The sequence below is a fragment of the Castor canadensis genome, chromosome 1, assembly GCF_047511655.1.
Source record: "Castor canadensis chromosome 1, mCasCan1.hap1v2, whole genome shotgun sequence".
Classification (NCBI taxonomy): Eukaryota; Metazoa; Chordata; class Mammalia; order Rodentia; family Castoridae; genus Castor; species Castor canadensis.
The window spans coordinates 42,065,434-42,079,730 of record NC_133386.1 but is presented as its reverse complement, the minus strand read 5'-3'; the positions used below and the strand labels follow the sequence as shown (position 1 = coordinate 42,079,730).

Here is a 14,297-nt window from a genome sequence, read left to right as displayed (position 1 = left end):
ATTCTTTAATATCTGTGGGATGTTTGGTCATACTCCTTTCATTATTGATATTAGTCATTTGGGTTTTTTCTTGATCAATCTAATTAGGAGTATAACCATTTTACTACGCATTTCAAACAACAACTTTGTGGCTTTATTGCATTTCTCTAGTGTGCCTTTATTGTGTCTCATTCATTTCCACTCTAATCTTTATTATTCATGTTTGCATATTCCTTGCTTTGGATATAATTTGCTCTTCTTTTTCTTGTCTCTTTGAGTAGAAACTTTGGTCATCACTTTGAGACCTTTCTTATTTTCTAACCTAAACATTATAGTTAAAAATATCCTTTTCAGCACTATTTCACCTCCATCCACAAATTTTGATATACTGTATCTTAATCTCCACCCAGCTTGAAATTTCTAATATCCCTGGTGATGTAATCTTTGAGATGAATATTATTTAGAAGCATCTTGTTTAACTTCTCATTTTTCTAGTTTCTAGTTCTTGATTTATTAATTCTATCATCATAGAACATGCTTTGCATTATTCCATCATTTTAAAATTTATTTAGACTTGCAGTTAGTCTAGCATAATCATGGCGTTTGTGCAAATGCCTTGCTCTATGCTTTGAAAATAATGTAGTATACAGTTACTAAGTATTAAGTAGGTCAAGTGATAAATAGTGGCATTTACACCATGAAACTTAAACTGGTATTTGTCTGCTCTATCAACTGCTAAAAGAGACAAACATTTTCAACTCTAATTTCATCCTTAAACTTTACTTTAATGCTTCATATATTTTTAATGTTATTTTTAATATGTTATATATTAGATTATATCTTCCTGATGTATTAACACTATTATTTTGAAATGATTCTCTTAAACTTTAATAGTATTTCTTTATCTTTTTCTACACTAAGCACAGCCATTCCAGTCTTCTAATGTATAGTGTTTCTTTTTTCCATCCATTTACATACAACTTATATCTTTTTATAATGTCAATTTCTTAAAGATAGCATATCACTGCATTTTCTTGTTTATATACACTGAAAATCTCCATAATTAGAATATTTATACCATTTGCATTTAATTACTGATATGGCTGCAATTTGGACAATTATACTCTTTATTTTCTTCTCCCTGCCACACCTATTTTCTGGTCCTTTGTTCTTCCCTTCCTACCTTCCTTTGTGTTTTTGTTTTTAGAGTTATTTACTGGCCATAAATACCTCTTTGTGATTTCTTTGGGGGTTTCCTAAGGAAATACTATCTAATACAACTTTGTGTGATGACAGAAATGTTATATAATCTGAACTGTAGAATACGGTACAATGATAGCCATTAACATTAATATGTGCTTTGGGACACATAAAACATGACTACTCAGAAAATAAATTTATTTAATATATTTACATAGCTGTTAAGTGGGTGAATAAGGTGAAAATACTATGTATTTGGTGTATGAAGATGGAAAAAAGGTACCTGTTGAATTATTCTAAGAATGGGGAAGGGATATAAAGGATAGTGATGGAGGGGTAAATTTAACTAAAATACATTGTAAGCACTTTTGTAAATGTCACAATGTACCTTAAGTACAACAATAATAGGATAAATTCTTTTTAAAAAATAAAACAACACCAGGTGGTGGTGGCTCATGCCTATAATCCTAAATATTCAGGAGGCAGAGATCAGGATGACCACAGTTCAAGGCCAGCCTGTGCAAATAGTTAATGAGATCCTATCTCAATAAAACCCATCCAAAAAAAAAAAGGACTGGTGGAGTAGCTCAAGGTGAAGGCCCTGAGTTCAAACCCCAGTACCACAAAAATTAATTAATTAATTAATTAATTATTTAAATGGTGGAGGTAAATTTGGCTACAATAAATTGTAAGAACTTTTGTAATGTTACAATGTACCCCAAGTATAGCAATAAGATGATAATAAAAACAAATAAACAAAAATAAAATAAAAAATTACATAACAACATAGGATTATTGGCTCCACATCAAATAACACAACTAAAGGAAAGAGGGGAGAGGGAGGAAAGAGGCTATAATGAAAATAAATGTGAGTGTACCTCATTATGTGTTCAAAGTCCATAACTGTTACCCTAATTTAAAATATAAAATTAGATCATAAAACAAAAAAGAATCTTAGAGAATAATATTTAGAGACTAGAAGCTGGGCATTAGGACTGTTTACTGCTATGAGTTGTCACTATTTGTAAATATTTCAACATATAGAATGGGGAATACTTAATATTGGTTTATATTGACATTTCCAATCAAAGACAAGTGAATATCCCTGTAACCTTAAATTTGAATTAGAAATATTTTATAAGGGGAGAGGAAGGGGGGCAGGAGAAAGGGGGGAGAAATGGCCCAAACAATGTATGCACATATGAATAAATGAATTAAAAAAAAATACTGAAAACCAAAATACAAAAATTTTTGTAAGGATTCATAATTAACATTGTGCCACTTTAACATGAAGAATTTTGCAATCCTATAGATTTATGTAAAATTATACTATTCTCCCTGTCTTTTGTGCTGTAGCTGTCATATATATTTCCTGTTTACACTCACTCACCTACTTGTTCTTCCCGATTTCCATCCTGAAAATCAAATATCTACCTGGCATCATTGTCCTTTTACCTATAGAATTTCTTTCAGGGTTATTTAAAATGCAAGTCTGCTGATAAATACTGTCTTAGCCATTAGTTAAAATTTCCTTCACTTTCATTATTGAAGAATATTTGTGCTGGATATAGAATTATGGTCTGACCACTTCTTTTTCCTCTCTTCACATTAAAGATGTTCTACTGCCTTCTGGCCTCCACTGCTTCTCGTGAGAAATCACCCATTTTTTTCTGTTTTCTTAAATGTAACATCTGATTTTCTAGAACTTCTTTTAAGATTTGCTCTTTACTGTTGCTTTTTCAGTAGTGTCTATGATAAGCCTCAAGTGGTTTCTTTAATATTGTCAATCTTTCTATAACCCTTAAGATTCACTAACTTTCTTATCTGTATATTTATATTTTATAATAAATTTGGGAAGTTTTAGCTATTATTACTTTTATTATTTAGCTATTATTCTTCTTCCCTGTTCTCTCTAATTTGTTTCTGGTATTCTAATTACACAAGTTAAATCTTTTTATATGATACACTCTCACCAATAAACAAAGCTGTTCTTTTTCTCTTCCCCTCTACTCTTTAGAATTTATAATTTTTATTAACCTGTCTCCAGTTCACTGACTATTTCTTCTACTATGTTTAAATCTTCTATTAAGCCTACCTAGAATTTTTTATTTTAGTTAGGTATTTTAGTTCTAGAATTGTTGGCAGTTACTGGGGTTTGATCTCAGGGCCTTGTGCTTACCTAGACAGGTGTTCTACCACTTGGGCCATGCCCCTAGACCCATCTCTTGTTTTCTTTGCATGCTTTAGATATTTTTCAGGTAGGATCTCAGTATTCTGCACAGGCCAGCCTGGACCATGATCTTCCTACTTAAGCCTCCTACATAGCTGGAATGATAGGCGTATTCTTCTAAACCTAGCTTTTTTGTTGAAGATAGGGTCTTTCTAACCTTTTCCTCAGGTTTGTCTCAAACCATGATCCTCCCAATCTCCATCTCCTGAGTAGCTAGGAATTTACAGGTATCAGCCACCATGTCTAGCCTACTTCTATAATTTCTATCTGGTTATTTTATGTAGTTTACTTCTCTACAATAATTTTTTAATTTGCTCACTCATTATAAGCACATTTTCCTTACATTCTATTTCTAATAACTGCATTAAAGTCTTTACAAAATAATTTCAACTTTCGTATTTCACTATAAACCTCTATTTATTGCTTTGTTCCTGAGTAGGATTCATATTTTCCATTTTTTTCAACTGTCTAGCAATTTTAGGCTGCTTCTCACACATTGTGAGGATATATTATAGAAATTCTGGATTCTGTTATATTCTCTTAAGAGATTTTTTTTTTTAATTTAACAGTTATTTTGCCTGGACTCAAACCCCAAACTCCAACATCTTCAATTAGCAGCATCTGGTATCTTGAAAAGCTTATATTGAGTTCATAGTTCAGGGTTTACCAGCTATTTGGGCAGAGTACACACAGTTTGAGGTGCACTCTCTCTGGCTTTACCTTCTCCAGGGACCACTTCCATTCTCCAGTCACTGTGCAGCCCTTAGCTTGTGCTGGTTCTTTAAGCTTTTTAGACTGGTTATTCTTATTGTGGCGAACCAACTGATGCTTTTGCAACTTTCCGCTACATCCACAATGCCAGGCACTACCATCCTCTGCATCTACACATGGACTCTCCTCTATTTTATGCTGTTTGTAGACATTTCATTACTTTTAACCAATTTATTTTCAGATTATTTTTCCAAAGTTTATGTTTTCTACAGGAGTGAACTAGTACAATAATACAGAAAGAGGAACTTCAGAAATTTTGGGTTTCTCTTTTTTATAAAAATAACAGTGATATTCTTTTCACTAAAATTATTTAGGTTACCATGAAGTTAGATTTAGGAATCATTCATCACTTCAATTCACTGAAATTTGGAGGATATTTTAAACATATAAAAAACAGTGAATTTTAATAGGACATCATAGGGATATTTTTTAAAATTCTGAGCTGGGCACAGTGGTGCATGCCTATAATCTTAGCACTGGGAGGCTGAGGCAGGAAGATTCTGGGTTTGAGGCTACCTGAGCTAGATAGTGAAACCCTGTGTCAAAGAAATAAAACAAAATATGTTACAAATCTGCAACTTCACTCTAAATTTTAACATCTTATCTCTGTCTACCTTTTTTAAAAACAGCCTAACAATTTTCTATTAGACTGAAGCCTGAGAATAAAAAAAATTTCTTCAACTTTTGTTTTGGTTAGCTGGTTTTTATTTTAGGGATGTGTTTCTTCACAACATGCCTGGTATGTTATTACTCTTTATTAGGAAAGAAAAAAATCTAATAAAAATAACATGAAATAAAAGCATCCTTGCAAAGTATTATTCCCAAGAAACATTGCTATTTCTTTTGTTCACTAAATTTCTTTTGGAAATATGAAAACAAATTTATTTCTTTAAAACAGGGACAGGTATACTTAGGAGAGTCTGAGGGTTATAACTGAACATAGATCAAGTCTGCATGAAGTCATTTCTGTGAGATACACTTCAAATCCATATATTATTTGATAAAATAATTTCTTACCTTTTGACAGCTTCGGTCAATTGGGTCCACTGGAGTAGATCTGGGATGGGTTACCCTAACATCGTCTCTTCCAAATTCAAGATTGGACCATAATTCAGTTATAAGTGCATTAATAAACCCTAGGAAGAATTATTATTTTATGTCATATTTATATTTCTTTTGGGTTATGGAGGACAGATAAGATTATCCCTATGAAAAGACCAGTCCACTCCCACAGAAGACAAATACTTGCATCTTTTATAAGAAATAATCTCTACTCTTGATAGAAATGATACCTGCTACTGTTACATATTTTTATGATATCTCATCACTATAAAATTCTAATGAGTAAATTCCAAGTAACTACTTCTAGGAGGACTGCTGTATTTTGAGTCCCAGCTAATTATCATTTGACTAGTTACTTCTCTGCTGATGTTTTTCTAAAAAAAAAAAAAAAGATAAAAATTACACTTTGTTCTGCAATTGAGTAATACAGTAATGCATCCTAAAAGTTTATGGGCTGAGGGGTCTGTGGAAGAGGGAAGGAGCTCCAGGAAGCAGGGCAGGCATCCAGAGTGTAAGCATGTTCTCTTAGTCTGACATGTTTGTCTCCGTATCTCTATATGCTGAGAATTTTTCTGCAATTCCTGCAACTTTCACTTTAATACAGTATTTAAATTCTCATGAGTTAAGTACAATACAACTACATGAAAATTAATATTAAACATGATTATTAAGTTCCTCCAAAAAGTAAATCATACAGAGAAGTGTAAAACTATAACATTTAATCATAGCATGTTCACAATAATTAGACAAATAAAGGTTCTCTGATAAAACAGAAAAAATAAAAGCTCTAAAAAAGTATCAGAGTTCAATTCTTAATCTGTCAGTTTATCACTTGCAGATTCTTAGAAAAATCCTTTGATTTTTGAGAACTCATCTGAAGATAGAAATAACAATGGCAAATTTCAGGGTAGCTATAAAGAATAAATGGGATAAAATATGCAAAGTCCTAATATAGATGCCAAGACATCATACAAGTTCAAGCAGCAGTAGTCATCCTTTTTGTCCTCTGAAAAATGACACTTAACTCTCTTGTGAAAAGTTTAATTGTATAAACTCAGATGTTAAATGAATTGACCATAAGTAAGATCTGAGATTAAGCCTACTCTTCAAATGCTTCCATTAAAGTGCTTCTGTATATAACACTACATGGATCTTATTATAAGAGAAAGAAAAAAATAAGTGGTTTGGTTTAGGGCAATTTCATTATACAAGTGGCCCAAATTAGTTCAGCTAAAAAATAATTTTATATTATAGTAAAATATTTTCAATTAAGGACAGAATAAATAGTAGTCACTGATGTCACTGATGTGTGATTTACCAACTCTATGCTTTCAAAATTTCAAAATTTCATCATAGTACCTTTATTAGGAATTATATCTGTCCAGTGCTCAGAAAGCCTTAATATATAGCTTATTACAATCCCAGTGTTTTAATTTCCTGGATTTGTAAATCCAATTGATACTTGAAAATATATTCTGACAGTAAACTTCAAAGGCAATGTGAAAGCTACATGGTGAAATACTTTCAAGAAGGGAAGAAGAAAGAAAGAGAATAAGGAAATTGTGTGATAAATTTTATGAATGCAAATTTTGATTTATATGCATAAATACATATGATCTTATGTACATATATATATATATATATACACACATATACATACAAAAAGAGAGAAAGAACATGATTATGTTAGTGGGTCTGTCAGAGGGGCCTAGGTGGAGGCAGGAGAGGAAGAGGGAATGACAGAAAGAATAATATTGAATACAGTGCTTCTGTGTATAAAGATAGCATAACGAAATGCACTGAATGTTGTTGAACAATAGGGAACAGGGAGATAAAGAGTAATAGAAGGGGTCAATCTGATCAAAGTACAACATGTATGAAATACTTCATCAAAATTCCACTTAATCAGTATACACATAAAAAAACGAAGGACAGGAATGTAAAACAAGTCTTGTCCAGAAGTGGGTACTAGTGGTGAGGAAGGGGGGGGCAGTAAACAGAGTGAAGGAGGATGAATATGGTCAATGTACTTTGTATACATGCATTAAAACAGAACAATGAAACTTGCTGAGATTGTTCTAAGAAGGGGAAAGGGGTGATGAGAGAAAATAAAAGAGACTGGTAAAACTAATTAAGAAACACTGTAAGCACATATATAAGTGTCACATTGAAACACCCTATATAACTAAAATATCTAATAAAAATGTAAAAAAATGTTTGCTATATATGTAAAGCTACTAAAACTGAGCACTAGAGCAATCGTGTCAGGTGACATTGGATCAAGAGAGGATGAAATCCTTTTGGTTTTAAGCTTCAAGTATTTTTCAGTTTAATTCATTAGGTGCCATTGTTCTAAAGAAAGAGAATAAGGGGGAAAAAAAAGAAAAGAGAACAAGGATGTATATATTTCATAGAAAAAATAATTCCCAGTGGAATTTTCTGGAAGAGGAAAGACAAAAAGAAAATCCTATAACTTCCTATCACATAAAGCCTAATTTAGAGTCAATATTCTGATACTGTATCATGTCAGTTAAATTTTCAGTTGGCTTGTATTTAAAATAATTATAATTTTAGTTAAGAGAAAAACTTGCCTGACTTTTGTAGAGCTGCTGCACCTGCTGCTGTTGATGCCACTTGTGCAACCAATACTCCACAGCCAAACTTTTTCTGCCTGTGAGTCTAATAGAAAATAAAGAATAGCAATCAGAAGCAAAAAAGAAAGAAAATCATGCTAGTGTTATATGTAAAGTAACTGCTTAAAAATACTAGACACTGCTTCAAGATGGTAACAGCAGCAAAAACAAATCACAAACTGACCAATCAGTATGTACTAATATAATATTTTGAACAATCTTATTTCAGATCTAGATCCTGATCCTAGTTCTTTGACAAGTGGCTTACTTCTATTGGCCTGAGTCTCTTTATATATATCTCTTTATATATAAAGTAAGGAACTTACACATAATGAAGAGTAAAATTGCTTAAAACTCTAAATTTTATTATCCTATTATTGATTTTAGGTTGGTTTCTCATTAATAAATCTCTGTTGAACTGCCTGTCTCTTAAATAAACTTTCAAGCAATAAAATGTTAAAAAATAATGACTTGTTCTTAAAATGACAATTATTTTGGGAGGGAATATTATTTTGGTTCCTAAGGAAGGGAACTGTCCTAATCATTAATGTACCAGTTTCTAAGACTATTGTGAAAATTCTTAAATGACTTATTATTTTACAAAGAATTTTACATTTGTATTCAGTAAAGTAAATGAGTATATCTCTTAGCATAAATTAGAATTACCAAATAAGAATAAGGAAACAAAGTGACATTTTAATACACTCCTCACCAGACTCTGGCTAAAAGTTATGCTGGCTTATAAAATCATTGACTTCTAAACAATAAACAGAACTAACCATTCAAAATTTATAGTTTTTTAAACATTTCATTAAAAGGATCTGCCAGGTGTTTTAAAGTTTCAGCAAGGATTTATTTCAATAAAACAGCATAAAGTAGGGAAAAATGGGGGAGGGTGGAAAAACATTTCCTTCTTCCCAACCAAGAAATGGAAGTAAAGATTCAAAATGGCAGCTGTGGTTTACATACAGTCTTTGTAAGAACCACTTCTAAACCTCTTGTTGCTTAAATTTAGCCTAAAATGGTTATTTACACAGACTCCCATCTAACCTATCTGTCACTTTCCCTCCAATGTGGGGTCAGATCATACCAACAGGGATATCTTATTTCAGAAAATAAGGAAAGATCTACCAGCAAAAAAACTTACCATGGTGATGAGGGACTATTCAGTTCAAACAAACAAACAAACAACAACAACAAAACTATTCTAACAAAAGAGGAAGTTATCAAATTACAAATGGAGTTACTTATACTAGGCCTTCCAAAGTAACTTAAAAAATGGTTCATGAGCATGGTTACCTAACTCTAAAGTTCAGGCCTACTGACCTCCCAACTGGACAAAAACTAGACTTTCTATCACCTGCTATTCCTACAACTTCAGAAAATAATCCAGTGATGGCAGAGGTGAATTCAACTATGATAAATTGTAAGAACTTTTGTAAATGTCACAATGTACCTCCAGTACAATAATATAATATTTAAAAAAAGCCTTCAGATGCTCCTGGATATTCACAACCTCTTTGAAACATAAGGCAATCCAACTCATACCACTGTTAATAGCCCACAAAATTATATCAGGCATAGGGACCAGAGTAGGAGGAATTACGTTTTCCCCACTAATCTGTAAAATCTTGTCATCTATAGAATCTTGGCCAATGCTATAGATGCCATAACTCAATGCTCACAGATTTATAGGAACAAATTATTTCTCTAGCTGCTGTGATCTTGTAAAACAAAAGGGCTTTAGATATGCTCACTGTTGCCCAAAGGAAATCCTATGCTATGCTTGGGAAAGATTACTACCTTTGGGTTAATAGATCAGGACAAGTTAAAACTACCATTTGTAAATTAACCAATAAAGCCTCTCAATATAGAGAATGAGCCACCCAAGGATGGCTCTCATAAGAAAATACATAGTCAAATACCTGGTCATGATTATCCTGACTTTTTCCCTTCTTGGAACCTCTACTGTTGATTTTACTCCTTTTTACTATTAGATCTTGCTTTGTTAATGTTCTTCTTGCCTCCAGGCACACAATGTTATAAATGATGCTAAAACACCACCTGACTATCCAGTCCCTTTTAATCCCCTGGACCATGTGGCCATACAATTTTATTCTAGTATTCAATTAGACCTCACTGAGTCCCCATGAAGTGCTCCATAACACTCTGACAAAACTTAAAAAAAAACAAAAAATGCATAAGCAGGGACATCTCCCCAACCCTACTGAGCTCAAAGCAGTTCCAAGAAATTGACAACTTCATCCTAATAAAACCAGGATTAACTTTGTTGTTCTGTCAAGGAGGAATGGGAAGGAAAGCCCACACTTACCAAAGGCATGGCAGGATCAAACTACCTAGAGCCAGGCTAAATAAGGAAGGAGGGGCTGAGCTCAAGAAATGTTCCTGAATGCACAAAACTCAAGGCATGACTCCAAGAAGAAACAATCACTCAACAAGGCCCCCCCAAAAAAACCAATCAGAAAAATCCCAAATAAATTCTTTAAAAGACTGTTCCCAACCCCACATGGGCACAACAGCAGCACAAAGCTTCTTTGCCTAACAGTCTGCCATTTTCTTTCCTTTTAAATGAAGGCCAAAAGCTTCAAGTTTTCTCTCATATATGGACTACAGTCCTAGTAGAAATATAGTAATATTATGAAAAACAGGTCACATGAATGGGAATTAACATATAAGAGAGGGAAAGTAAAAGAAGGAAATTAAGAAGGTGAATATGGTTGATGTACTCTCTATACAAGAATGAATACAGGATTTTCAAACCTGTTAAAATCACCATAAGAAGAGGGGACTAAAGTAAAAAGAAGAAAAACAGAGGAGATGAACTAATTTCAGATATAATACATATATACATGGAAACGTCACAAGGAAATTCCCTGTGTAGCTATCTTAAACAAACAAAAATGTCAATTTTTTTCTTTTATAAAATCAGAGAACAGGAGGGTAGAACAGGTCCTGTTGGGGGGCAGGTAAGTGAGTGTAGGAGGGTAAATATAGTTCAAATATTGTATACGAAAGTATGAAAATGGAAAAATGATACCTGTTGAAACTATTCCAGAAATGGGGGAGAGAGGATAAACAAGAATGATGGAGGGGGTGACTTCAAGTATGATATATTTGTTATATTGCAGGGAAGTTTTGGATGCCACAATGTATCCCCACCAAGCACAACAATAAAATTTTTTTGAAATAAAATAAAAAATTAAATGTGTCCTAATAAATCTTTGTTCTCCCCTACTCTTCTGCCTTGGCAAATTCTATTACCAAACAATGGCTCTGAAATTTATGACATAGCTGATGATCTATATAACAACATTATCTTGAGGAAGCACCACACTTGATAGCAGTGTCTAAGCTGGGAGATGCCTCAGGTTTCCCAGCTTCGGCCGCTCTGTGTCCCTCTGACTGCAGGAGCCTAACATAGATGCCCAGTCTCTTGGGAAATGAAAACAATGTGTAGGGGAGGATCCAAGATAGCGACCAGGGTGCAGAAGCAGACAGCATGAGCTCTATAAATCAAAAATCTTGCTGAGATGCTACAGCCACACTTGGTGGAAATAAAGCACCAAGAAGAATGAAAACTTTGACACCATGAATCCCTAGACTGTGGAAAGCTTCTCCATGCCACGTTACACTGAGAAGACAGGAGGGCTCCCTTACTGGCAGACACCAGCTCCAAACCTGCTTGGGAGACATTCGGCAGACCAACAGGATGGCTGGTGGGCTACAGAGTTGATATCTGGAACCTGAGGACAAGCCACACCTCACTGAGGGAAGAACTGACTAAGCAGCTGCCACTGAAAGACAGCAGAAAAACTGGCAAATCTCCCTAACCACCTGGTGAACTAAGACAGACCTTCTGCTTAAATACCAACACCAGGACTGGATGCTGAAGGAGTAACACTAGAATTACTAAGACTGAAATACTATTGTTCATGAACCTGGAGTTTTTTTGGGTGTTTGTTTTAGTTCTTGTTTGTTTGTTTATTTGTGTTTGTTTGCTCATCTCTCCATGTTGATTTCTTTGTTTTGTTTTTTTTTTATTGCTTGTTTTGTTAGTTTCACTATAGTGAGTTAATTAATACACTAAGCTAAAAATCCAATATACCCACAAAACAAAATTTAACCAAGGGAAAAAAAACAGGTGACTGAAACCACCAATAGCCTATCAAGAACATAGTTGCACAGTACCAAGTGGAGCGATGGGAAGATGAAAACCATTCTCCCCCCAAAAATAATTTAATGCAGGATGCAGAGGGAAATAAAGAAAATGGGTACCCAGTTCCAGACTCCAACAAAACAAAGATAAACAACACCAAGGAACCCAACGGTGCCCAGAAGAACACCATCAAAGAAGAAATCCTGCAAGTAATCAATGAGAATTTCATGGAGATGTTACTAGACATGATCAACCAAAATGTACAAGAGGCACTCAAGATATCCCAAGATACCAAAAATACACAGGAACAAATAAATGGGGGCTGGCAGTATGGCTCAAGTGGTAAAGCACCTGCCTTGCAAGCATGAGGCCCTGAGTTCAAGTCCCAGTACCTCAAAAATAAAAAAAAAACAGACACAAATAAATGAACTCATAGGAGCCCTAAATAAACACCAAACTGAAACAGAGAACACTATAAATAGAGAGACAAGTGAATTAAACATGAAAATTGACAATATTAAAAAGGAAGTGACCCAAGATATGTAAAAACTCAGAAAAAAGAATGCAAAACACAATGGAAAGCCACTCCAGCAGACTAGAACAAGCAAAAGACAGAATCACAGACTTAAAGATAAACTGGAAATGAAAGGAAAAACTGAAGAGCTATTAGTCAAACAACTCAAGACCTATGAAAGCAATATGCAAGAACTGACCGACTCCATCAAAAGACCAAACCTGAGAATCATGGGCATTGAAGAAGGAGAAGAGGTGCAAGCAAAAGGGATTTGTAATATATTCAACAAAATAGTAACAGAAAATTTCCCAAATCTAGAGAAAACTATGCCCATTCAGGTAACATTCAGGTATAGGAAGCTTCTAGTACACCAAACAGACTTGACCAAAATAAAACTTACACCATGACATATTATCATTAAAACAAGTACAGAGTATAGAGAAAGCCTTACTGAAGGCTGTAAGGGAGAAAAAACAAATAACACACAAAGGAAAACCCATCAAAATCACAGCAGATTTCTCAATAGAAACCTTAAAAGAAAGAAGAGCATGAGTGAGGTATTCCAGGCACTGAATGGAAAAAATTTCAATCCTAGCATACTCTACCCAGCAAAACTATCATCGAAATAGATGGAGCAATAAAAGTCTTCCATGATAAGCAGAAACTAAACAATATATGACCACCAAGCCACAACTATAAAAGTTTCTTCAAGGAATTCTGCACACAGAAAATAAAAGCAAACAAAAGCATGAGAGGACAGGCAGTACCAAACCACAGGATAAGACAAGGAATTACAGTAACATTGATTCACCTGCACACAATCAAACCCTTAAACAACAAAACAACTAAAAGACAGGAATCACTACATACCTATCAATACTAACACTAATGTTAATGGACTTAACTCCACATCAAAAGACACTGTATGGCAAACTAGATTAAAAAGGAAGATCCAGGAAATCATCAGAGACTACTTTGAGAACATATATTTTAATAAATTGGAAAATCTTGAAGAAATGGACAAATTTCTAGATACTTATGACCATCCAAAATTGAACCAAGAGGATATTAATCACCTGAATAGATCTATAACACAAAATGAAATTGAAGCAGCAATAAAGAGTCTCCCAAAAAAGAAAAGTCCAGGACCTGATGGATTCTCTGATGAATGCTATCAGCTCTTTAAAGAAGAACTATTACCAACCCTCCTTAAACTGTTCCACAAAATAGAAAGGAAAGGAATATTGCCTAACTCATTTTATGTAGCTAGTATTACACTCATCCCAAAACCAGACAAAGACACCTCCAAAAAGGAGAACTATAGGCCAATTTCCTTAATGAACATCGATGCAAAAATCCTCAATAAAATAATGGCAAACAGAATACAACAACACATCAAAAAGATCATTCACCACGACCAAGTCAGCTTCATCCCAGGGATGCATGGGTGGTTCAAAATATGCAAATCCATAAATGTAATACAGCACATCAATAGAAGCAAAGACAAAAACCAATTGATCATCTCAATAGATGCAGAAAAAGCCTTCAATAAGCTCCAACACTACTTCATGATAAAAGCTCTAAGAAAACTAGGAGCAGAAGGAATGAACCTCAACATTGTAAAGGTTATATATGACAAACCTATAGCAAACATCATACTTAATGGAGAAAAACTGAAAACATTTCCCCTAGAATCAGGAACAAGACAAGGTGCCCACTCTCCCCACTCCT

General features: G+C 33.9%; 1 protein-coding gene across 6 annotated transcripts in view; it reads right to left on the bottom strand.

Moving 5' to 3' along the window:
* Tbc1d32 (TBC1 domain family member 32) overlaps positions 1-14,297 on the bottom strand; it is a 239,191-nt gene that overhangs the window by 129,318 nt on the left and 95,576 nt on the right. For all 6 annotated transcript variants that reach the window (XM_074075464.1, XM_074075472.1, XM_074075457.1 and 3 more), the window contains 2 exons: positions 7,834-7,921; positions 5,198-5,316 (listed from right to left, as the gene is read on the bottom strand). In XM_074075464.1, the coding sequence (XP_073931565.1) occupies positions 5,198-5,316; positions 7,834-7,921 (207 nt within the window). The remainder of the gene's footprint in view (positions 1-5,197; positions 5,317-7,833; positions 7,922-14,297) is intronic.